General features: G+C 41.2%; 2 protein-coding genes across 2 annotated transcripts in view; one reads left to right on the top strand and one right to left on the bottom strand.

Moving 5' to 3' along the window:
- slkb (STE20-like kinase b) overlaps positions 1-21,696 on the top strand; it is a 24,439-nt gene extending 2,743 nt beyond the window's left edge. Inside the window, exons 3-18 of the mRNA XM_034886405.1 lie at positions 1,770-1,818; positions 2,041-2,190; positions 4,880-4,952; positions 5,107-5,301; positions 6,132-6,213; positions 7,427-7,561; positions 8,399-9,175; positions 9,275-9,405; positions 9,682-9,805; positions 10,797-10,976; positions 13,395-13,524; positions 15,302-15,426; positions 15,780-15,971; positions 16,144-16,269; positions 17,770-17,883; positions 19,824-21,696. Coding sequence (XP_034742296.1) covers positions 1,770-1,818; positions 2,041-2,190; positions 4,880-4,952; positions 5,107-5,301; positions 6,132-6,213; positions 7,427-7,561; positions 8,399-9,175; positions 9,275-9,405; positions 9,682-9,805; positions 10,797-10,976; positions 13,395-13,524; positions 15,302-15,426; positions 15,780-15,971; positions 16,144-16,269; positions 17,770-17,883; positions 19,824-19,970 — 2,730 coding nt within the window. The 3' untranslated portion in view covers positions 19,971-21,696. The remainder of the gene's footprint in view (positions 1-1,769; positions 1,819-2,040; positions 2,191-4,879; positions 4,953-5,106; positions 5,302-6,131; positions 6,214-7,426; positions 7,562-8,398; positions 9,176-9,274; positions 9,406-9,681; positions 9,806-10,796; positions 10,977-13,394; positions 13,525-15,301; positions 15,427-15,779; positions 15,972-16,143; positions 16,270-17,769; positions 17,884-19,823) is intronic.
- LOC117953313 (collagen alpha-1(XVII) chain-like) overlaps positions 20,903-23,561 on the bottom strand; it is a 31,259-nt gene continuing 28,600 nt past the window's right edge. Inside the window, exon 50 of the mRNA XM_034886212.1 lies at positions 20,903-22,742. Coding sequence (XP_034742103.1) covers positions 22,693-22,742 — 50 coding nt within the window. The 3' untranslated portion in view covers positions 20,903-22,692. The remainder of the gene's footprint in view (positions 22,743-23,561) is intronic.

The raw sequence follows: 23,561 nt of genomic DNA, 5'->3' as shown, positions 1-23,561 counted from the left end.
CCCCCCCCCCCCCCCAACGCAGCACAAGTAGACTTTATATTTCAGAGGAAGTGCTTATGTTGCATATGCTTATGCTCCATGTTGACCGCTAGCTAGACTATCTGTCCAATCTGAGTTTTCTGTCGGACGACTAAAACTACTTTTTTGAACGTACACATGTTCAACCAAAACAAGTTCCTTCCCGAGGCTATTTTGCAGCGGCATTGTTGCTCTGTCCGGCGCTTGGCGCCGCTCAAGAATAAATAGATAAAGTAAGGAACTCTGTGATGGAGTTAGATCACAGATTGGTCCAACCCAGTTATCAGGGGTTTTCATTTTCTATCACATAGACTTTCTGCCACATACACATGGCAAAGACTTGTGTGAGTCGATACACAAGCATCTAAAAAGAAAGCCAGGTCTTTAAAAACGTTCATGATTACCTGCGTATTTAATTTCATTGCATTTCATTGAGCGCTCTGCCTTTTTTTCCTCCCCATTGTCCTCTGAACAATGGCCACAGCCTGATAGAGGTTGTCTCTTGATTATTATCTTGACCTGTGTGTCACCTGTTTGTGCGAAGAGGAGACCAGGATGTTTCCGCCTGGAGATGAAAGGCTTTATTCAACATAATCCCAGGACTTACTTTAAAACTGCATACCAAATTGTGTCACTCATTGACGCTTGTTTCCCTTTTTGCTGTTGCGCTACAATTTCAGTTGCACAGCAACAGTTTCTAGGCTGCGGTGTTGCTAATGTTCCATTTTAGCCTTAACAAAATTTAGGTAAGATTAAATACACTCTCACATCCTCGTCCTTTGTGCCACATGAATGGAGTTGAAAAAACGCGGGCGCACACACATTACTTCATGTATTTGTGTCCATGTCAAATAAACAAGTGGGAGAGGAAGCCACAGCCCTGGCCCATGGTTCCTCTCTGCCCGCTGCCACTCTGTGGGGGCCATTGTACAACAGCAGAGCCGTTAAAACAACAGCACGCCTACAGGGAAACACTAGAGCAGTGTGCATGTTGAAGAGCCAAGACTGTTCTGAGACTTCAGGCATTGTACCTCTTGTAAGGGCTTTGTTGTTGTAAGTAGAACAGTCTTGAAAAGCTAAACTGAATAATGGAATGGCATTGAACCTTGGTAAATAGAAAAGAAGTAAAAAAAAAAAAAAAAAAAAGAATTATAATTTTTTTTTTAAAGTTAGTCTTGTTTAAGTAAATACACTCTTAAAAGATTTTATCACTTGTCATTTTAAATGCAGGCTGACCTTAACCAACGTATCAACCACAATTAGTTACTCAATGGTGACAACATTGCAGAATTAGGGCTTTACTTCCTCTTCCTTAATTGTGACATGTTGCCCAGTGTAGAGAAGTGATTCAGCATGGCGCTATAAGGTTATCCTTATGTCTAAGCTTAATAACGATTCTCCAGATGCTTTACTTCACCTACTGCCTAAAACTGTAATCCTGTTTAGAATGTGGCCTGGTAATATAGCTGCTAGCTAGCACCTGTGTGAAACCTTTTCCTCAACGTGGGGCCAATCCTCTTACCTTAACAGCCATACTGAAAGCTCCTAAATGCCTTTAAGGGCTCAGAGTGTTAATTCTCAAATTGCCTCAGTCAAATAGTTAGTACATGATGATGAAGGTGATGATAATGTTAATGAGTCCCTTTTGAGTTTTGTTTGTATATGCAATGCATGTTCCAGCAGACTAAATACACGTAGGCAAACATCTCTCTCTGAGCTTGAGAACCTTCCTTTTATCCCCTTGTTGGCAGATCCTCATCGAGTTCTGTGGAGGAGGGGCTGTGGATGCAGTCATGCTCGGTGAGTCAGCATTTCTACTTTGCATACAGGTTGTCACATTGAAAAAGGAAACAGCGCTAAACAGCTAAGTGAAGAAGGCCAAAGACCTCTGTAGACCACCTACTCTTTACATTCTCTATTCTAACGAAAGTGGCCTAGCCCATATTACTATCCATGATTAGGTTGCATTTGTGTACTCCACGGTCAGGAATTCAGAGCATGTGATTGTGTGGTACCCTGTAGAACTGGAAAGGCCCCTGACAGAGCCTCAGATCCGTGTGGTGTGTAAGCAGACTCTGCAGGCCCTCGTCTACCTCCATGACAATAAAATCATCCACAGAGACCTGAAGGCTGGCAACATCCTTCTCACACTGGACGGTGACGTCAAGCTGGGTAAGGCTAAAGTAAAATCCAGTTAATAACACCAGAAAGTACACAATTTTTCAAGGCGAGGTGGCCACAGACTTTGTCTCAAACTGCCCTCTATAACGCTCAGAATTCATATAAATGTTACTCCAAATCCACACATGGTTAAATGAGTGTTGTTGTGAGATGAGTGGAGAAAAATGTGATCTTTGTAATACATACAATGTATACAGAAAGTTAAGAACCAGAGTGAAAAGTACATTTTGCATTTTGCAACTGCTCTATGGGACAAACCATAAATGAGTTCACAGTCTAGCAGTTTAGGCTCTGTGCCTTTGGTCTTAGTCGCATGTGTTTATCTCGTGTTTTCTCATAGTGTCACTGTTTAATAAAATGCCGCAAGAATTTACTGTACGGTAATATCCATTTAAAGCCGCTTTCACACAGGCAACGCAAACACATTTTACCGTTTTAATGTTTCCAGATGTTTGATATCAGGACGATGAGCTGACCCGAACTTGCAAGTTCAACTTTGTCCAATTAGGACAAAGGGAACGTTTTGACAAAAAACTCAACACAACAGTATGTGGCGTTAAACTGGACGGGCCCAATAACCTCTGAATAGTTCTACTTGTTGTTAAATTGCAATGTGAGCGGCAGCCAACGGGGGGGTGTATTATGTCAGCAGGATAATTTAAAAGGCTACTGCGACTTCATTGTGCGTCAGCCCTAGTTCTGATACTGTGGCAGCAGAAATTTTGCCTCTACAAAAATTAACAATCACTGTGGCTAAATTATGCAGTGCTATGTGGTCCATCTCAGCCAGGAACAGAGAACATGTGCGTTGCAAGCAGGCAATCTGATGTGTGTAGAGGTCTGTATAGTTATACTTAAGCAGTCTGATGTATGTAGACGCACCGTAACGTCTGTATAGTTATACTGTAGCAGCCTTGAATATTTGCTGTTGAGTACCGAAGTACCGAAGCTTCGGAGTGTAAAAAATGGTATTTGGTACAGCCATAATATCTGTTTGTGAATCAATGGAGGACAGTGTCAGTGTGTCCGGAATTTAAGAACCACATAGATAATACATTCTGCGCCTTTTGTACTGTCAAAAAACACAAGATAAATAAGACAGTATGCTGTTTTCATATGCTAAATAGATTTATATTGTGGAAAATATACTCAATATGATTTGTGAAATAAGTGGAATATGCCTTTAAAAAATAAAATGTAAAGGAAATTGACCATAACTTATACTGCACAGTCTTAATGTTGTATTGCCATTGCAGACATTATAACATGAATAAGTTTATTTAATCCAGCCTCATTGTTAGGACCTGCTGCTCTGTGAACAAGCATGTATCCACAGCGGATGCAGTAACGTGGCTTACTCACAGGGGTGTGAGTCACTGCTGGTAGATGGAACAAGCTCTGTTAAATAACACACAACAAGCATTTTGTGCAGAGACTAACACACACAGAGGTGCCTGTGCATCTGCCTGCCGGGACACTGCTGAGCTGTGACTCAACACACGACGCAGACAAGGCATGATGTCGTCATTTCAATTTCAGAAGAATGAGCCTCATTCACCAATCAAAAATATGTATATACTTTCTTAAGAACATTAAATATGTTCTTAAGAAAGTCCCTCAGAAAAGTCTACGCCCGTTTCATGACGTGTTCTTGAACAGCAGAATTGTTTGCCGGTCTGTTCTTATAATGATGAATCCCATTGTCTTCGTAAATTGAAAGCACATGCTGGTTGCGCCTATTTAGCATAGATTAACGCCCGTTAATTCCCATAAAAGGGCATAAGACGGAAGGGCCTTGTCGTGTGCATGCTTAGAGAAATGTCAAAGACGTGGTAAAGACGGAGTCCTTGACTCCAAAAGAATGAAAAACTTTAGTAATTCTGAAGTGAAGGTACTGCTGCAGGAAGTTAACGGAAAACGTGAAATCATATTTAGTAGCGTCAGCAGTGCATACTAAGCAGCAAACAAAATCGATGCATGGAATGCAGTTGCTCAGGCATTGAACGCTGTATCCGGAAAAGGCCGCAAAGCTGATGAAGTAGGAAAGAAATGGTTTTATCTGAAATCTGAGGCAATATTTTTCCTTTCAAAAGTCATAGGACACTTGGTGTATAAATAGCGTGATCAATCACTTCTTATTGGATAGCAGGGTAATATAATTGATGTGGGTTGAAGGCAAAGCAAGTTTATTTATAAAGGCCTAGTACAATTCATACACAATGGCAATTCAAAGTTCTTTACAAATGAGCAGTGGTGTGTATTTATTAAAACAAACAAATGTGTAATTATGTGTGAAATAATGAAAGTAATTAGTTACAAAATGGAGAGAAATTAGAACAGACAAAAACAATAAAGCTACTTGTTTTGCGGAAACATGTCAGCTCTAAATTGTGCGTTAGAGTGCTCTTCAGTGTGCGTAGATTCTGTTCTTACCTAAGAACAAATCCCAAATAAGAAAACATTGGTGAATGCCAAAATCTTCTTTAAAACTGCATAAGGGGGGTTTAAGTCACATTTGTTCTTAAAAATGTTGTGGTTGTGGTGAATGAGGCCCGATGTGCACTTCGTGCACTGATGACATTAGCAGTTGTGCAGTCTTACTTGTTTGCTACATTTGGAAAATAAATAATGAGAGTTCTTTCTGGCAAGTTTCTGATTTGCCTTGTCACATTTCTTCCAGCGGACTTTGGTGTGTCTGCCAAAAACACCAAGACCCTGCAGAGGAGGGACTCTTTCATTGGAACGCCCTACTGGTGAGTGGGATATAAAACAACTCAATAAAACCTTTTTTTTGTTAATTCTTTTGAGAAAAGCACAATATTTCTCACTGTTTGTGACTTTCTTGCACAATATAGAATAAACTTTCATGAATATCTCCTTTCAATGACATCCCTTCTTTCCTTCTAGGATGGCTCCAGAGGTGGTGATGTGCGAGACGTCCAAGGACCGTCCATACGACTACAAGGCTGATATCTGGTCCCTCGGGGTCACTTTGATTGAGCTGGCACAGATTGAGCCTCCCAATCACGAGATGAACCCCATGAGAGTCCTGCTGAAAATAGCCAAGGCAGATCCTCCGACCTTGATGCAGCCGTCACGCTGGTGAGTCAGGCACGAGGGAGAAACTGGTCACTGGTTTCAATGGCCTTGTGTTAGTTTTGGAAAACTCTGAGTGCCTTAAATGTTTGCCTTTTTGTTAGTCAGTTTTTTTTTAATGACACTAGCCTTTGCATAGATCCAAGATTGCAATTTTTATTTTTATATAATTTCTTTTTCCTAAAGAAACAGAAATACAACAAAGCAGACCACACAGTTGGTCACCTATTTACTCATGCATATATTAATTGTCTCATGAGTTCACAAATACAATCTGTTTTCTCCAGTTTTGCCAGTATTTATTAGCTTTTAGATTAAGCGGAAAAGTCATACTCTCCAAATATTTGTAACAATGTCCATCCAGTCAGTCTTTGTTTTGAGATTCAGTCTCAAAACCATTCCCGTTTTATCAATCACCAATATCTTTAATAAATGCTTGTCTTCTCCCAATACATCAGCTGCAACTTTGCCCACTAGACTTTAGAAAAGTAACAGTCAATTCCATCACCACATATCTTCCAGCCGATTTTACCAAAAAGTTCCAAATTATATGGAAATGATCTGCCAGCTGTTCATTTCCTCCAACATAGGCCCCTTCTCATCTCACCTCTCTGTACACATTTAACTTAGAGGGTTACAAAGTATCTAATCAAATTCTCTCAGATGACCCTAAACTGGTGCAAGTAGACTGTACATAGACATATGTAGACATGTTCCCGTGCACACATTCTTTCTCAGAGATGATCATTTCATACTCTTTCTCCCATTTTAATATAACCGTTTTTATTGTACATGACCATATTCAAGTTAATTTTTTTTCCACTTCCACCCTTAAGGTCCCCAGAATTCAGTGATTTCTTAAGGCGGTGTTTGGACAAGCATGTGGACAACAGATGGACTTCGACTCAACTTCTACAGGTACCTTACTCTTAAACATTTACACGTTTTCACTCAAGTTATGAACCCTCTATTTTACTATCTATAAATCACCCCATAATAATCCTACAGATAATCCTAAACAGATAATCCTCATTCCCCATCCCATACCCATGTAACAGCTGCCATTCAAAAGCGTAAGCATCAGAGTCGTAGAAGAAGTCTGTTTACCTGATTGGTGTCACGTCTGTATCAGGTACTGAACCGTGATCCTGGCAAGACCGACGCTCATCCCATTGTGCCTAGGCTGACGTCAGCAGCGCAGGCTTTTCTATTTCCATAGGCTTTAAGGTGCTCACCCAGTCAGAGCCACTTATTTACAGAGAAGCCGTTAGGACACATTCATACACACACACACACACACACACACACACTCAGAAAATAGTTTACAACGCAGCAGGCAAAGGATTGTTCTGCGATTGATGTTCAGAGGAAGACTCAATGGGCTTGAAAATAGAAAATAGCGGTCTGCCACCGATGAAGGTTTTGATATCGAAGAAGCTGCATATTCTCCGGCCTGCGATAGAATATGTGCAACAGATTTCTAAGCCGAAAAAGGTAAGGCGATCGAGACCTAGATGCAGTGTGTGTAGTCTTATCTTTATTTGCAGTTAAGAAGTTGATTTATTTCTTTGTTTATTGTGAGGTGAAATCTCCAGATGGAGAGTAACAAAAGGATGGAGGAAAGAACGTTAGAAATATTTTTCCCAGTTACTGTTAAGTGTGTGATTGATTTATTGTTTTATTTTTTCGGTAGTGCTTTGATGTGTTTTATATAGTCAAAATAGAGATGCCTGTTATACTGTGAGCAATTTATATCCTAAAATCTATGGGATTACTTACCTGCAGGCTGTCCGGTCTTTGCTGCCAACTATAGTGAAGTGCTTTTATTGCGGGAGGTAAAACGTTGAGTTAACCATATAATATGCTGTACATAGAGCTGGGCAATATATCACAACATTTTTGACCAAATACTTTGATGTCAATATTGCAACACTATTGTAGATTTAGTTCAGAAAATTAAATCGAAATTGCAATCATGACTGAATTAACAGTTGACTGGCGATATCTAGTTTAACACTGTATATTGATGTCAATTTAATATCGATATATTGCCCTGCCCTAGCTGTGCACTGGGTGATAACATATATAAATGAAACTGTGTTTTTTTTCTCTTTCTTTGCCTTTTGCGCAGCATTCCTTTGTGGCCAGTGTGCAAGACAGCAGGCCTCTGAGGGAGCTCATAGCTGAGGCCAAGGCCGAGGTCACAGAGGAGATTGAAGAAGACCACAAAGAGGAAGAAGAAGAGGAAGAGACAGAAGCGCACCTGGTGTGTACACATATCCATTTTTATAGTTTTCATTGTGCAGATGCACAGTACCCTTGTTGGTTTGTGATTCACATTTATGACTTTGTAGTAGAGCTGAAATGGTAAGTCAATGAATCAGTCGACTGAAACAATTAAACAGAAGATATTTTGATAGTTTATTCATAATTTTAATCTGGATATATTTTGGTGTTGGGACTGCTGGTTGGATAAAACAAACAATTTGAACACCGTATTTCAATTTAGGGTCTGGGTCATTGTCATAATTTCTGCCATTTTATATAAAGATCAATCAGTTTAGAAAACAATCGTCAGATTTTTTGCTCACTTTAAAATAGTTCTAACAGTTTAACGTTTTATTTACAGTGATTGGGGGTTCAAATAACATTTGCTTTTTCAATATTGATTAACTTGCTGATTTATTTTCTTGATTAATCCCAATAATCTGAATATAATAATAATTAAAGTTTTGTGCTGCTGCAGACCAAAGAAAACATCTTTGCTTGGTACAGATCCTCGCAAAAGTCACACTATAATGATATACATTTTTCAATAAAAATGAGAATAATGATGCAAAATGATCCTTTTCTCCAATATCCGGAATCCTACCGTAACCAGCTCAAAATAATCGCAATAGGATAATTTATTCTTTTCGTGCAGCCCTAGTCACACATTTATAGCCGTTTGGCTGTTAAACCTCTTTATGTAAGCATTTAATAAAACATCCGTGGAGCAATTGAATTAGGGAACAAAACCAGAGCTGTTCACAAAGCGGGCGGTCACTCTTGGTCTCTGTTGGGTTCTAGCTTTCTCTAAATTTCACTTCCACCTGTTCTACAGGGACACAAACGCGCACCCTCTGATGTCAGTGTCGCCAGCTCGGAGGACGAGAAGATCTCCCTCTCTCCCTCCAACTTGGAACCTGTCCCTGAGAAGGTTGAGACAATTGTGTCCTTGCCAACACCCACTGAGCTCCCCGTGGCCAATCACGTGGTGGACACTGGCTTTCTGGTGGAGCACACGGACGAGACTCCGAACACTCCAGCTGAGGATGCCGATGGAGAGATAGAACAGACACCAGTTGAGGAGAAGCCTCCAATAGCAGGGGAAGATATTGCCTCCCCACAACCAGAACCGAACGCTGAACCAGAGGCACCTGCGAAGGAAATGCAGCAGCTGGAGATTGCAGTGGAGGATGAAAAAGAAGTGGACACAGCCGAGGTTCCAGCCAATCCAAAGGATAGCAAAGAGAGTTCAGAGGTCGCAGAGGTTCCTATGGAGGAAAAGATGGCTGGTATGGAGGAATCAAACTCACCAGCAGCAGCAGCAGCAGAAGAAGAAGAGGAGAAGGACCGGTACAAAAATCTCAAGGTGACGTTGACACTACCAGAGCAAGATAAAGTTGTCCCAAAAGAGGAGAATGCACAGAAGCTCACAGAAAAGGAGAGCATAAATGCAGAGGATGAGAAGATGGTTCCAGACAAAGCTAAGGATGACAAAGAGAGAGATTCCGACTCAGGGAGGGGCTCAGCTGCTGATACCAGCAGTGTAGACCTGAATCTGTCCATCTCAAGCTTTCTATCCAAAACAAAAGAGCCTGGATCTGTTTCCATACAGGTAACTCACACAGTCCACATAGTCAAATGTCAGAAACTGCCTCACAGACATGCATAGGTACAGATACAACTATAAACTCTTTTTTTCTTCTTCGCCCAGGACAACAAGCGTCAGAAGAAGACGTTGAAAAAGACTCGCAAATTCATTGTGGATGGAGTGGAAGTTAGCGTGACTACATCGAAAATCATCACTGACAATGATACCAAGAATGAGGAGATGCGATTCCTGAGGTATTCACCTGCCTTCATTTGCATGCACACTGCACTGGGCTTTAATTTTATGTAAATATCATGTGAATACATTGGCAAGGAACCTTAGTGTTAAACCTGAGTGTCTGGGGTTCATCTCTCTCTAAATGCTGACACTTTTTTACTAATCAAACTTCTTTCCTCTCTACTTCTTCTGTGACCTTCTTTATGCTATAAAAAAGACACATAATTAACATAATTATTCTTTTTCCTCCGCCCCCACCTTCCTGTCTGTCTCCTCTTCCTACACCTCTCCAGACGCCAAGAGCTGAGGGAGCTGCGTTTCCTGCAGAAGGAGGAGCAGAGGGCCCAGCAGCAGCTCAGCAACAAGCTGCAGCAGCAAAAAGAACAGCTGTACCGCCGCTTTGAACAGGAGACCACGGTGAGTCACACAACTCCGAGAACGGCAAAGCAGAGACCTTAATTTATTGTTAATGCCAACTTATTAAAAATAGATCCGGTGTTAGTATGCAGGGATGCAAGGATCCCATAAATGTGGTTTTTATTTGGCAGAAATTTCACAACAATCAAACAATGGATTTTAATATTAAAGTTAAATTTAGTAACAGTTGATCAGTTATTTAATTTGGAAAGAATTTGGATGTGGACATACAGAGTTTCATTTTTTAATGAGGTGAAATTATTTGTTCTGTAAATGAAGAGGAAGCATCAGAAAAAGTGGGAGTAACAACACGGAACTGAAACATCTACTTAATTGTTTTTTTTTTACAATTTAAAGGCAGCGGTCTGGGTCTCCGTGTGAATTGTACATCAGTGTTTGTTTGTTTTTCCAAATGATTCATTGCAAGATATTGAAAGGCAGAGTTAGTTCATGAGACAGCTGTTACAATGGCTTCTGAAGTGTAACCAAATGAATATTGCCTTGGATGCAGGAGCATTTTGAATGGCAAATTGCTCCCGTTAGTGAAAAGGATGACTTGATTCCCTTCAGTTGCCATGACTGGGCCTGTCACTAGTAACTGTGCTGTTCATTTTCTGTATATCCCTGTTAGTGAACATGCTCGTCTTAACTGATGCAGTTTTTAAACCATTGCATTTCATAAAATCTCTTGCAGTGTGTTTTACCGTGCTGATGTTCCTCAGAAATTCATGGAGTTCCTCATCACAATGTTGGCTGCCTCATATTCCCTTTTTAAAATGTCTGGCCTCTGGAAAGGTTATGCATATTTTGTCCTTTATTTAAGAATTTCCAATATATCAGAAAATAATTCATCCATGACTTTTTTTTAAATTTGGCATCTACCAAACGTCTTTCACGTCTACAGCTCCTTCAACATGTCTCTCGGATATTACACACTTCTTTCACAACCGTTCGTCTGATTGATGTGATGTGGCCGTTCTGTGTCTTGCAGAGTAAGAAGCGTCAATACGACCAGGAGGTGGAGAACCTGGAGCGGCAGCAGAAGCAGACCATCGAGAGGCTGGAGCAGGAGCACACCAACCGGCTCCGGGAAGAGGCCAAACGCATCAAAGCCGAGCAAGACAAGGAACTCTCCAAGTTCCAAAACATGCTGAAGAACCGCAAGAAAGAGGTTAGCATTTGTACTAGGGCTGCACAATGAATTGTAATTTTATCAAAATTGCAATATAGACTAGTGAAACATTAGTCTTTCCTTTGCCCCACCATCCTCCACAGCGCTGCAGAGGAGCGTCTGGCTAGTTCACATAGCATACCAGTTGAGGGAGGAAAATGTGCTCTGGTTTATTGGCATTACTTTAAACCAATCACACTCGTCTTGGGCGGTGCTAAGCACCGGGCAGAGCCCCGGCTCGTCTGCAAAACAGTCTTGGGAAGAGACTTGTTTTGGTGGAACGTATACGTTGATAAGTTGTTTTAGTTGTGCAACAGAAAACTTAGATTGGACAGATAGTCTAGCTAGCTGTCTGGATTTACCCTGCAGAGATCTGAGGAGCAGTTAACCAAAGTCCTCAGAAAAAAACTGGAAGGTAACGGACATCCGGCCAAAAAGAGGGGCATCCAGCGGATTTTCCGGTGGCAATAGAGCAATCCCGGAAGTTAAGGAGATAGACTAGCACAGCATCCAAATCACAGAGCGGATTATTCTTTTTTGTTAAAGGCAAAATATGTGTCAAACCACTATGGTTCGTGCTGCAGAGACATCCCGGCCTACAAATTGTATCCTACAGACCAAAGAAAATATCTTTGGTTGGTACAGATCTTCTCAAGAATCACACTATTATCATTTCAATATTTTTCAAATAAAATGGAGAATAACTAAACGAAAAAGTGAGCATTCCCTCCAATATCAAGACTCTTATTCGCAATCGCAATATCAGTCAAAATAATCATAGTAACATATTTCCCTTGTATTGTGCAGCCCTAATGTGGAACACATTATATTTAATTTCCTTTCACTTCCCTTTGCCTACATCTAGTCCCTTCTGAGATTGGGATAGCTTGTTCGGTTCCTATTCATAGTGAGTAGTTTTAATACTTTGACACAAACACATGCTGCTCTGATCTGCCTTGTAAGTGTTTATATAAATGACGTTAGGCTGCGCGGGGCTAAACCAGCCTACACTGCCACTTCTCGTTTATTTTTGTCACATAGTGCTTAACTATCCACAGCTTATGCTTCATTTTTATTTTCATCTATTGCTCATGGCTGGCCGGAAAATGGAGAACCAGGAAATGGGATTTTCTCCAAAGCATGCGACAAATGCTATCATAAAACTTATTATAGAGGATATTGCCCCAGTTCTGCCAGAGGAGATAATGAGGGCACTGTTTGCTGTGAGTTTTTGAACTTTGACACACGCGCTTCCTGTTCCTCTCATCCCTCTCTTTCTGCCTTTTTGTCGGAACAGATTTTAAACTGTTTGATGGTAGCATGCACAAAGCTATCCAGCAGACACTTATTGTGCCGTTTGATGCAGTTTTAATGACTTTTCTTCTCTTTTCCAAACCTTCCACCTAGCGGAGTTTGCGGTGTCTGCCACAGCTTCAGAGTGTGTGTGCATTGTTTAGCGCAATGTCTATAAAAGTAATTGACTGTGGTCCACAGGTAGTGTCCCATGGTATGATTCAGTCCTTTCAGTTGTCCTCATGCACCTTGTGCAACGCTCCCATACAGGACGTAAGTGGCCTCCCTGTGTGTGTTTTGATGCCTTTCTTAGATTTGGAATCTGACTTTTTTCTTGTCTCTCTTAAAGCAAAGTAGTCTCTGGAGACTACACACACTGTATTTTCCATACATCAGTACACACCCACACCAAGCCTTAAGTTGTGCTATGCTATCAACAAATCTCTACTTTGGTCTAGAGCTGCACGGCATGAGGAAAATATGCGATGAGAGATAATGACGTTGTTGCCCAAAACGTTTTAGGCTACGACCAAATTGCCTCCTTAATATCAAGGTATCAAAAAGCCTCATTTAATTCCTTATCTTACTTTGCCGGACCCTTCTCCAAACAAGATCTGATCATGTTTATGATTGGCTGTCTAACGTTACATGTTGTAGAGACACGTAGAAAAAAACTTTACGTTACCACAGAGATGGGGCTCACTCATGCTGTAAATTGTAGAGGGAAGTGTTCTATAATGGATCAGAATGGTACTAGGACTAAGTACTAGGTTGTATTAATGTGACAAGCAAGCGAAATTTAGTATTGGTTGCACGTTGTAACTGTCTGGTTCATCGGCTCGAGCTGTGCTTAGCCTGCGGTGAACTTGGCCGAGAGCCACTAGGACAGCAAACTCACTCAAACACTCACACACACTCAGCTGGCCTCATAAAGCCTGTCCCTCTTTTTGTATTGATAAAATGTCTTTCTTCCACAAAACAATGTTTTTTGTCTGTCAGCATTTTGTTGGATTTTTATGGATGGAGATTCAGGGATTCCCTTATTGTGTTGTTTGCAGATCAGGGGATTAACACCTGGACCTGTTTTCCTCATGTCATGTGTAATCTCTTTAACCCCTCATCCAGGAACAGGAGTTCCTGCAGAAGCAGCAGCAGGATCTGGACAGTGATCTGAAAAAGATTATCCAGCAGCACAAACACGAGCTCGCCACCATTGAGAGGGACTGCCTGAACCACAAGCAGCAGCTTCTCCGAGGTAGGAATAAGAACTAGATAGGTTTCCTGTCCAGTGTCAATCGGCCAGTCAATATTTCTAGAGACATACAATACATAGAAACGGACATAAGGAAAGGTTTACAAGCAACAAATACCATGATGTGTGCATTAAATCAGAGGAAACATGAATAATCTAAGTGAGGGTTAGTTTGCCAGACATTCCTTAACAGCGCTGCGGATGAGGGTCTGGCGAGTCCACACAGCATTCTGGGATGGAAGAACAACCTTCTCTGGTTTATTGGCATTTCTTTAAACCAATCACAATCGTGATGGACGGTGCTAAGTGCCCGACGGAGCCACAGTGCCTCTGCAAAGTAGTCTCGGGAAGGAACTTGTTTTGGTGCAACGTGTACATTCAAAAGTTGTTTTAGTTATGCAACAGAAAACTCTGATTGGACAGATAGTCTAGCTAGCTGTGTGGATTTACCCTGCAGAGATCTGAGGAGCAGTTAACCCTAGTCCTCGGATCTCCACCGGAGGTTAGAATAACAACACAAAGAAAGAGGAAGGTGAGGGATATCCAGCCAGAATTGGGGACATCTGGTGGACTTTCGGCAGCACCTGAACAACTCCCAAACATCAATGTTGTCGATATAGACTAAGGAAGGGTTGATGCCGAACGACTGGAGGTATCCAGTATCGGGAATGAATGGATGTCGGTGAGGCCAAAACCATCTGGAGTGCCTTCCATTAATTACCTGAAGATCAACAGGTATTTTTACATCCAAATCGTAAGTTTCTTTCAAACGGGAGATATTTCTAGTCGGCTCAGACACCTGCGATCCAGAAAGCTAACGTTGTACTAGCATGATTCTAAGCCAAAATCATTGTGTACGGTTGACAATCAGTAAATACAATGTGACTGTAACGTAATGTTTAACAAGAAGCTAGCTATCAGCCATGTCATTGTGTTCAAATCAATATCAAGACTTTCACGAAGAGATGATGACTGTACTGTCAGCCATAGCCTGAACTAGCGATGGAACAGGAACGGAATGATAAAGAAATATGCGATAATGTTGTTGAGGATAATGTGACGATATTACTTGTGTCACTAAGTGTGTGTGTGTTTGTTTGTGTGTGTGTGTGACAGAAGAGAGACTGCGCAAACATTATTTTCTTTTTGAAGGGTAGCAGAAGGCCTAATTTTATAGCATTGACCATAACAATCTAACTTATATATTTATTTATAGTAAGCGGCATTAGCAACCAGAACTATCTGCATGACCAACAGTGACCCTGCAGCCCCCTCTGACTGGACTGCAGAGCCTGTTAGCAGTTAGCGCTGCCTGGGACTTAATCCCATGCTTAGTGTGCCAGGAGCTGCGCAAACACCATTCAGAAAAGCTCACCGAACCAAGTCACGGGGGGGGGGGTTGACTGTGTAACTGTGCATTATGAGCTCGAGAAGGGCTTTCACTGGGGACAGAAGTTTTGACATACTTCATAAGCTTTAAAGCTGAAACCTCATTAGTAAAGTTGATGTTGGTTGACTCAAGCAGTCAGCCGTTAGCTGTCTAAGGCCGCGTTTAAGACTGCCTGCGTTGGGCACCCGAAGGGCCAAGAGACACGCAGGTCTTTTCATTCATTTTTCATAGTGTGTTTGGGCTGCGCAGTGTTTCTCCACCTCAGACCATTGAGTGATAAAGAATCGAGGCAAATTGTTGGGAAGATATTTCCTTTCAATAAGTCTGTGAAAGGTTCTTCTGTGTCATCATTTAGCTTTGTCTTTTGTGCACTTGTGTGTCTGCAAACAGCAAGGGAGGCTGCCATGTGGGAGCTGGAAGAGCGCCATCTGCAGGAGAAACACCAGCTGTTCAAACAGCAGCTCAAAGACCAGTACTTCATGCAGAGACATCAGCTGCTCAAGAGACATGAGAAGGTACAGCCTGGATGAAGGACTCAGCCTCTTTGTAGCTCTTTTACGTCCTTAGATCTTCTTTGAAGTGCACCAATCTGTCCACGTTCAAATTGCTTGTCAGAACTTACATTTTTAGAGCTGCTTTCAATGTTTAATTAATGTGCGGATGTATGTGCATTTCCTTTTTTAAACTCTGTAAAGTGTTGCAAAAAGCGCTATTTAAATAAACTGCATTATTAATATTCCTCCAACCTCAGAAAAACCCTCAGCAGTTTTGTTCATTTCAAAGTTTCAGCATTAAAAACTAAAGTTTGAAAGCGTTGCTGTGGAAGCGCCGTCCATGTTCTGTTTGTGCTGCTGTGTGCCCTGTACAGGAGATGGAGCAGATGCAGCGCTACAACCAGCGTCTGATCGAGGAGTTGAAGAACAAGCAAACCCAGGAGAGAACCAGACTGCCCAAGATTCAGCGCAGCGAGGCCAAGACCCGCATGGCCATGTTCAAGAAGAGCCTTCGCATCACCGCCGCTGTCATCACCCCCGAGCAGGAGAGGGAGAAAGTCAAGCAGGTGCCCAGCGAGATGGAATGAAATGAACCGTTTTCCTTTTTGTCTTACAATCGGTGGAAAGCCAAAAAACACAGTGACATAACACAAGTTCCTTAATAATAACAATAATAATAATAATGCTAAGCCTATATACACCTTAATAATAAAGCCTAATCACGTCTCTCTTTTCTAGTTTGCAACCCAGGAAGAGAAGAGGCAAAAGAACGAGAGGCTCCATCAGCATCAGAAACATGAAAACCAGATGAGAGACCTGCAGCTGCAGTGTGACGCCAACATCCGAGAGCTGCAGCAGATGCAGGTAGAGATAGAAAAAAGCATGCCACTTTTATAAAAGAAATGTATCGTTTAAATTTGTTTCATAAACAAGTATTATCCTCTATTTACATGCAGTCTTGTTTAACTCCCACTTCACCATACCAGCCAAAAAGACACAGTTGCTTCTAAAAACCAAAGATGTATAAAAAAAAGATGGACAATGCTCTTTATTTTCTCCCGCTGTACAAAAGTGAAGCCAAAATATCTCGGATACAGGTGCTGCCTTTTTTTTCCTTCTTTTTTTTCTTTGCGATCAAATTTTTCGTCTATTTTTTTATTAAAGCAAACAGATAGCAAAAGTGCTAAACATTAGTCTAGATGACAATATACAGAAAAGTATACTACACATACCGAAGAAGGCCCAGTGCACCTTTGGCCGCTGCCATTTTGTAATATGGGAGCCAGAAAATAAGAGATGAGGCGGTGGAGCGCAGTTTCAAAGTCCCGCCCCTACACCCTCCCAACCAATCGCGAGTCAATCACAGCTGTCAATCCTAAAGTTTCACCTCGTTTTATAGTACTAAAAAAATAACATGTGAACAACCATCAGTGTGCCATCAGTTTACACACCCATGATAAAGTTGATTAAAGAGAGGAATAAAAAAACATCTTTTGGAAGTTGATCTTAATGCCTTAATTTAGGAAAATCCAACCTTTTAAGGACACCAATTTTCTTTGTAAATGAATGATGTATTGAAAATAAAAAATGCCTTAAAATGCCTTCCTTAAAATACAGGGGGCATACGTATACACCCCCTCATACACCATACATAGAGATTGCCATGGTGTTATTTCAGTCAGCTTAATAGCTGGTTTGATTTGCATTGAGAGATGATCGTATGGAAAGTTCCCCATGCCTATCTCTATGTATGGTGAAGGGTATGTGATGGTGTGTGTGTGTGTGTGTGTGTGGGGGGGGGGGGGGGGGGGGGGGGGGGGGGGGGGGGGGGGGGGGGGGGGGGCGTGTATTTTAATTCCAAAGGCCAAGGGAACTTTATCTGGATGTCTAGTATCCTGGATCCATGAAATAACTGGCCATTAAAAATAAAAATGGGCCTGCTACTGTGGGAATTTAACATAGTTGTGTGTACTAATGCCCCCTGTAATTTAAGAAAGATCATTTATTTATTTACAATACATTATTCATTCACAAAGAAAATTGGTGATTTTCCTACATTTTTTAATTAAGTCATTACGATCAATTTCCAAAAGATGTTTTTTTTTTTTATTCCTCTTTAGCATTGAGGTGTATGGTTTGTACTTATGCAAGCCACTGTTAAATGGTCCTCTTTGTGTAAAAATGTATTTATCGTGTACTCGGGTGTTTTAGTTTGGCCCATGGTCTGCTAACAGGGAGGGGTTGGATTTATGACCTATACTGCAGCCAGCCACCAGGGGGCGATCAGGAAGCTTTGGCTTCACTCATTCATCCACCCCTGCTAAAACTCTTTTGTTTTCTGAATATTATCTGTACGTGTTTCAGAACGAAAAGTGCCACCTGCTCATCGAACACGAGACCCAGAAGCTGAAGGAGTTGGACGAGGAGCACAGCCAGGAGCTGAAGGAGTGGAGGGAGAAACTTCGGCCCAGGAAGAAGGTAGAGTAACTCAAACACCTGGCTGATAGTCAGCCTGCAGTGTACTCAAACAAAACATCATGCCTCCACCTGTCAGTATCCCTGTGTTAGTCAGTAGTAATGTGAATAATGACAGACACATTTTAGCTGGTCTTATTATTATTCTATGTTATGATAAAAACTGAATACATTGCCATGTTGAAAAATGAAATAAGGCATGAGCTCGTAGAACATTTTGTAGTTTGATTCATTCGACCAAATTTGTCTTGTTACATAGAACTATCTTTCTTTTACTCAAATAAAATCAGTTTCCACAGCACTAGATGCGTGTAGAGGGTGGTTTTCACATGCAACTAAGTCTGTTGCTGTCTTCAGTCGCCAATGCTTAACACATCAAAATCATTTTCATTTCATAACAATTTATTTATCTGCACCTCACTGTGTCCTTAACCAGGGCAGGAGAGAGCAATGTCCGGAGCAACAAAACAAAAAACTAAACTAATATACTGTAACTGCTTAGATTAGATGGATGTCATCTGACAAGCATGTGTGACTCACTATACTGGCCCATTACCTCAACTGTGTTTCAGGATCTCAAAGCAACACATTCAACCTGACAATGCATTCACATGCATCCATGGTTCTTGGAACTATTATGAGCAGAGTGTAATGGGTCATGTCTGACAAAGAGGACTCAGCGGTCCACATTTAGGACCATGGTGGTGTTCGTACTGTCCCTCTATCGCTTTGGTCCAGAATGAAATATCTGCAATGACTGGATGAATCAATGTGACATTTAGAACAGATTTATGGATTCCAGAGGACTATTTGTTTTTACTTTGGTTTGTGGACAAATTTATTTTAGTTTACTAGGAAGTCCCTTGAGATTATAATCTCTTTTTTTTGAGGGCGACCTGTGATACTTTGGTTTAAATACCTGCACAGCTAAAGGTATTCCCATCAGCCTCAGCCATGCTTTGTGATGAGTGCTATTTAGTGAATGTTAGCCGGATGTTAGGTCGGACTCAAACCCGGGCAGCTGCTGAGGCCTCAGCCTACATGGGGCGCACACTCTTACTGGATGAGCTAGAGGTCGGCCCAGCAACCCAATATTTGTATGTGGTCTGTTTCAAGTATTTTAGAAGATCAATATGGCCAGCTGACAGTAGTGATGGCCGAATGAAGCTTCGTGAACCAGTGTCTTTATCTCCTGAGCCCACTAGATGGCGCTCTCTGTTCAACAGTTGGCTGAGAATAAACTGAATTGCAATGCCTTAGGCCTTTCTAGTAAAACTAAGAGCGCCATCTAATGGGCTCAGAAAATAAAGACACTGGTTCACGAAGCTTCATATGGCCATTACTAGTCTGACAGACAGCAAGTGAAGGAGGAGGGTGGCCCTGATGACAGAGGGGTCATGATGTGTTGTCCTTGTTACAGACAGCGAGCGTGCTATGGTCATAATAAGTTATCCATTAAATCAGAGTCATGGTTCCTATATTGGATTTCTAGAGGTGTGAAACCTCCCGTGTACTAAATCCAAACCAAACTGCCAAAATGTGGTGCAACCAAAAAGGAAGTCTTGGTCCGGATCAAACTGGACCATGGTCCGGTTAATTTCTAGTGTAAAAAAGAGACCTAAACACGCAGGGTGAAAACAGGATCTGCAGCAAAGTGCAGAAATATAGTTTTTGGTAAAAAAAAAAAAAAAAAGAAAGGTGTTTTTGGAAAATGAAACTATGTAAACCTATTCTGGTACAACCTCTAAATACAGTTATGAAGCTGAAAATGAGCAGAATATGGGTGCTTTTAGTAACGTTGCCATGTCTTGCTTCTCAACAATGTAACAAAACAAAAAAAGAGGACTCACATTAAAACACTGTTGTCCAAACTCCATTCAAAAAATTAAAACATTTTTGCTAAGTGATGCTATGAGCCCACCATGTGTTTGTGTGCCCTGCAGGCCCTGGAGGAGGAGTTTGCCAGGAAGCTGCAGGAACAGGAAGTGTTCTTCAAGATGAGCGGAGAGTCGGAGTGCCTCAACCCCTCCAGCCAGAGCCGCATCTCCAAGTTCTACCCGATCCCCAGCGTCCACTCCACGGGTTTCTAGTTGAAACCTACGTACATATGCACAGACATTACACACACTTTGACATATACACAGTGCACACGGACATTAGCACGTGCGAACACACACAAACACACAAACACACACCGACCGTGACGATCGAGCCTGTGCTGCCTTGTTCTCATCCTCTAAAAACCGTTTGGGGGGGGGGGGGTGTACGAAGCATTTCTGTTTCTGGACTATGTTCCTCAGTCTGCAGCTCTGCTCTGCAGACACCCTTATTTTGCCCATTTTATCTTTTTTTCCACACTGTTGTTTCGAAGGAGAACTATGAAGGAGATTTTAAGATTCGGCCCTCAGCTCATGAACATTCAAGTGAAGTACCTCTCTGCCCAACCTTCTTTTTGTGATTGAAGTGTTTTTATAAATAATCCAGTGCCTGTAGAATTTGATCTGTTTGGCTTTTAAATCCAAACAAGTTTTGTTAAGTATTTGCTGCTCACTTTTTCCTCTCATTTAGACATTTGCACTAAAGGAGGAAATAGCATTTTTATACCACTTAAAGATACTGTTGATGGTTTAGTTTGGTTAGTTATTAAATAGCAGCCTTATTGTTTATAATTGATCGTACAATAGATTGTATTTCTGATGGAGACAGAGCACATTTCTAATACCACTGGTGTTGAAGGAATGGTGATACAGTATAGTTTGTGTTAAATAAAATATCTCTGTTAGAAGTGTAGCTTGTGATGGACAAGAGGTTAAATAATGCATGATTTCAGGATCTCTTTCCAGAAGAAATGATTCCTTCTTATAGGCTTTTCTTCCTGTCACAAGTCCACGCCTTGAGTTGGGTTGCATACAGTAGAGATGGTGTTTAAATACAGAGAGGGTCACCGGTGATTGGACGATAAGGAATTCACTGTGGCGGCTGAAACAAAGACTGTCCAACAAGCAGCGACGTAGCTGTTTGAGGACTGGGTTTTTCTTTTTTAGGTAACACCACGTTATTATTGTCGAGCAAGAAATGATGTATCGATAGGGGAGATATTCAAGGATGAATGAAAAAAAAATGCATTTTTGGATTGATGTTGATTGTGGAAATGATGATGAACATTTGTAACAGTTTCCAGAGCGAGAGAGAGTGTCGGGGAAACTGAAGGAGCAAATGCAGCCTCCAAACGGCTTCCAGTCCATTTAGACACCAGGAACTGAATGATGATGCATCCTTTGTATTTGCTTTGTTTTTCTTCACATGCCTCCTTGTTTGCTACCAGGTGCATCATGGGTAGGCCTGCATGGCGTTTCTTCTTTTAAATGAAATACTGTGTTGTTGTCGTGCTAGCTAATAGCCTTAATACTTTAGACCAGCTGTATCTATATACGGTCTACCCGATATCATCTTTATATATTTTGGTCAGACTCAAGTTTACCAACTTGATGTTTTGTTTGATGGCTGTGTATTTCCCAATGATTACATCTGTAGTCAAAGAAAGAAACAGAACATGAGCTCATTTAGTTTAATGTCAGTGATGTCAAAGCAATCTGGTTTTTGATGCAGTTGTAAAAAAATAAAATAAAAAACAAGATGGACCTGACTGGTTTAGGCCATCTTGACTCGTGATTGGTTGATTTTATCATCTCATTTTCTTTGATTGGCTATTAAGAGTTACGGTAAGTCAAAGGTATTTAATAACTGAACTTTTATGTACAAAAAATTGCAAGGGAGTGCTGTGCACCTTTTTACAAAACTTTCTCAGCTAGATATAAAAAGCCGTGCAGCGGCCGTTCTAGAGCTCAACCACTCAGTGGCGGTGTGCAGCGTCCAGAAATAGAATTCCAAAGTCCAATCTGTTAATTCTTGTTCTGTTGGTCAGTTAGATGCTACAAAAATAAATAACAAATTGATTCTATTCTGAATGTTGACTGGTAACGATTATATCCATATCAAAATCATTATGAATTTTCAAAACAAATGTATAGTTGTTAGAATACCTGCGTAACGAAGATTTTCCTTTTACTGTTAATAAACTTGTCTTCTTCTGTCCTACAGTAGTTTAGTCTTTTGTCCAAATAATACACTTAAAGCTTCCTAAAAAAAAAAATCGATATAAAGCGCGCTCTAAATCGAAAATGCCCACTAGAATAAAAGAGATTAAGGGTTTCCCCCAGTGTAATGCAAGCCTGGTGGCCCACCCGGCCTAAGCCACTGGCAATTATTTTTAATGTATTTCTAATTTTTTTTTAAACTACGGTTACAATGGGGCGGCTCGGTTGGAAACTTTGACGTAGTCCTATTTTTAAATCTCAGTCAGATTTCAGAGCTAACTTAATGCAGGGCCCTGTGGAATCTCTTATAGCGGTTTGAAATTCTCCATTTGGCCATTCCATCCTGGATTCTGTTCTCACAGAAACTAGTGATGCAGCCATCAGGCTGACTGGCCCCAGAAAAAAGAGATTTGCTCCCGGGCTACACAACCTTCACTGGGTGTAACCCTGCAAGACTAACCCTTTTCACTCAATCCCACAAAGTAAAATATATCACCCCCAAATACAGTGAATTCAACAATCTCATTCAAAAATATACATAATCACTGGTTTCACACAGACAATTTAGCCCGGTAGATATTCTGAAATATAAAAATAAAATCACAGATCAATCATAAAAACAGATAGATATGTTTCAGTGAATTCACCACAATTATACAAACTCTGCCTAAAACAGGATTTCACTTAAAGTCCCACATATTCAGCAGATTGACTCTTATACACCGCTGCCCCTCCTCCTCCTTTTAGTCAGCAGAGTGGCTTCTCCTGAAAAACAACACACAGTTTGATTAAAGTGTTGCTCAAGCTATCTGTGTTGATCATTGGGTTTCTACGGAAGCTGATAAGAGACACGTGCAGGATTCAAAATTGGCACCATCTACCAGCCAAATGTTGGTAAAAAATGCACGTGGCTGGACTGAAACAATGGTGCTCTAATGAGTGGCTGGTAATATGGGAACATGCACTAGTCATTTGGCTCGTGGACCATAAAAGTTCATTTTGCACTCTGGCCACATGTGAAAAATATTTATTTTAGTTCTGACATTAAATGAGCTTTAAGTGAGAATTCTCATTTCAATACCGCAATTCTATCTTTAAACTCAGGGCGCTTTCACACCTACGGTACAGGTCGGTGTGCTCTGTGCAATTCAAGGAGGAAGTGTGTTTAGTTTGGTTTGCGTTCACACTGCACTTTGTCAAACAAACACCACGCGATAAAGACCGTTTATTGGACAGGATATCCGAAACTCTGCGACACTTCTGCTTCCAGAAATAATGGAGCAACATCAAATTTATGACATCTTGGGGTTTTCTGGTTCTGCTTTAGTGTTTGATGTTTTGGAGGGCAGCCAACAACGAGCAGCTGCCACACAGCGAGGACAGGAGAGAGCTGATGATGTCACGCAGACGACCAGCGATGTGTGCTCAGAACAGCTTATGGATCTGAAAGTTACCATCCCTTAAATCATGTAGAAGTCCGTAAATTGTGTGCAAGGTTGAAATTGTAGGCTGGTAAATGCTGTAGTTCAGTTGGAAGCAAACCGAGACCCCCGTTTTTCAAGAGGACCAGAGTTTAAATGAGTC

This window comes from Etheostoma cragini, chromosome 2 (genome assembly GCF_013103735.1).
Source record: "Etheostoma cragini isolate CJK2018 chromosome 2, CSU_Ecrag_1.0, whole genome shotgun sequence".
In the NCBI taxonomy this organism is placed as follows: Eukaryota; Metazoa; Chordata; class Actinopteri; order Perciformes; family Percidae; genus Etheostoma; species Etheostoma cragini.
This window is presented reverse-complemented; position numbering and strand designations above follow the sequence as displayed.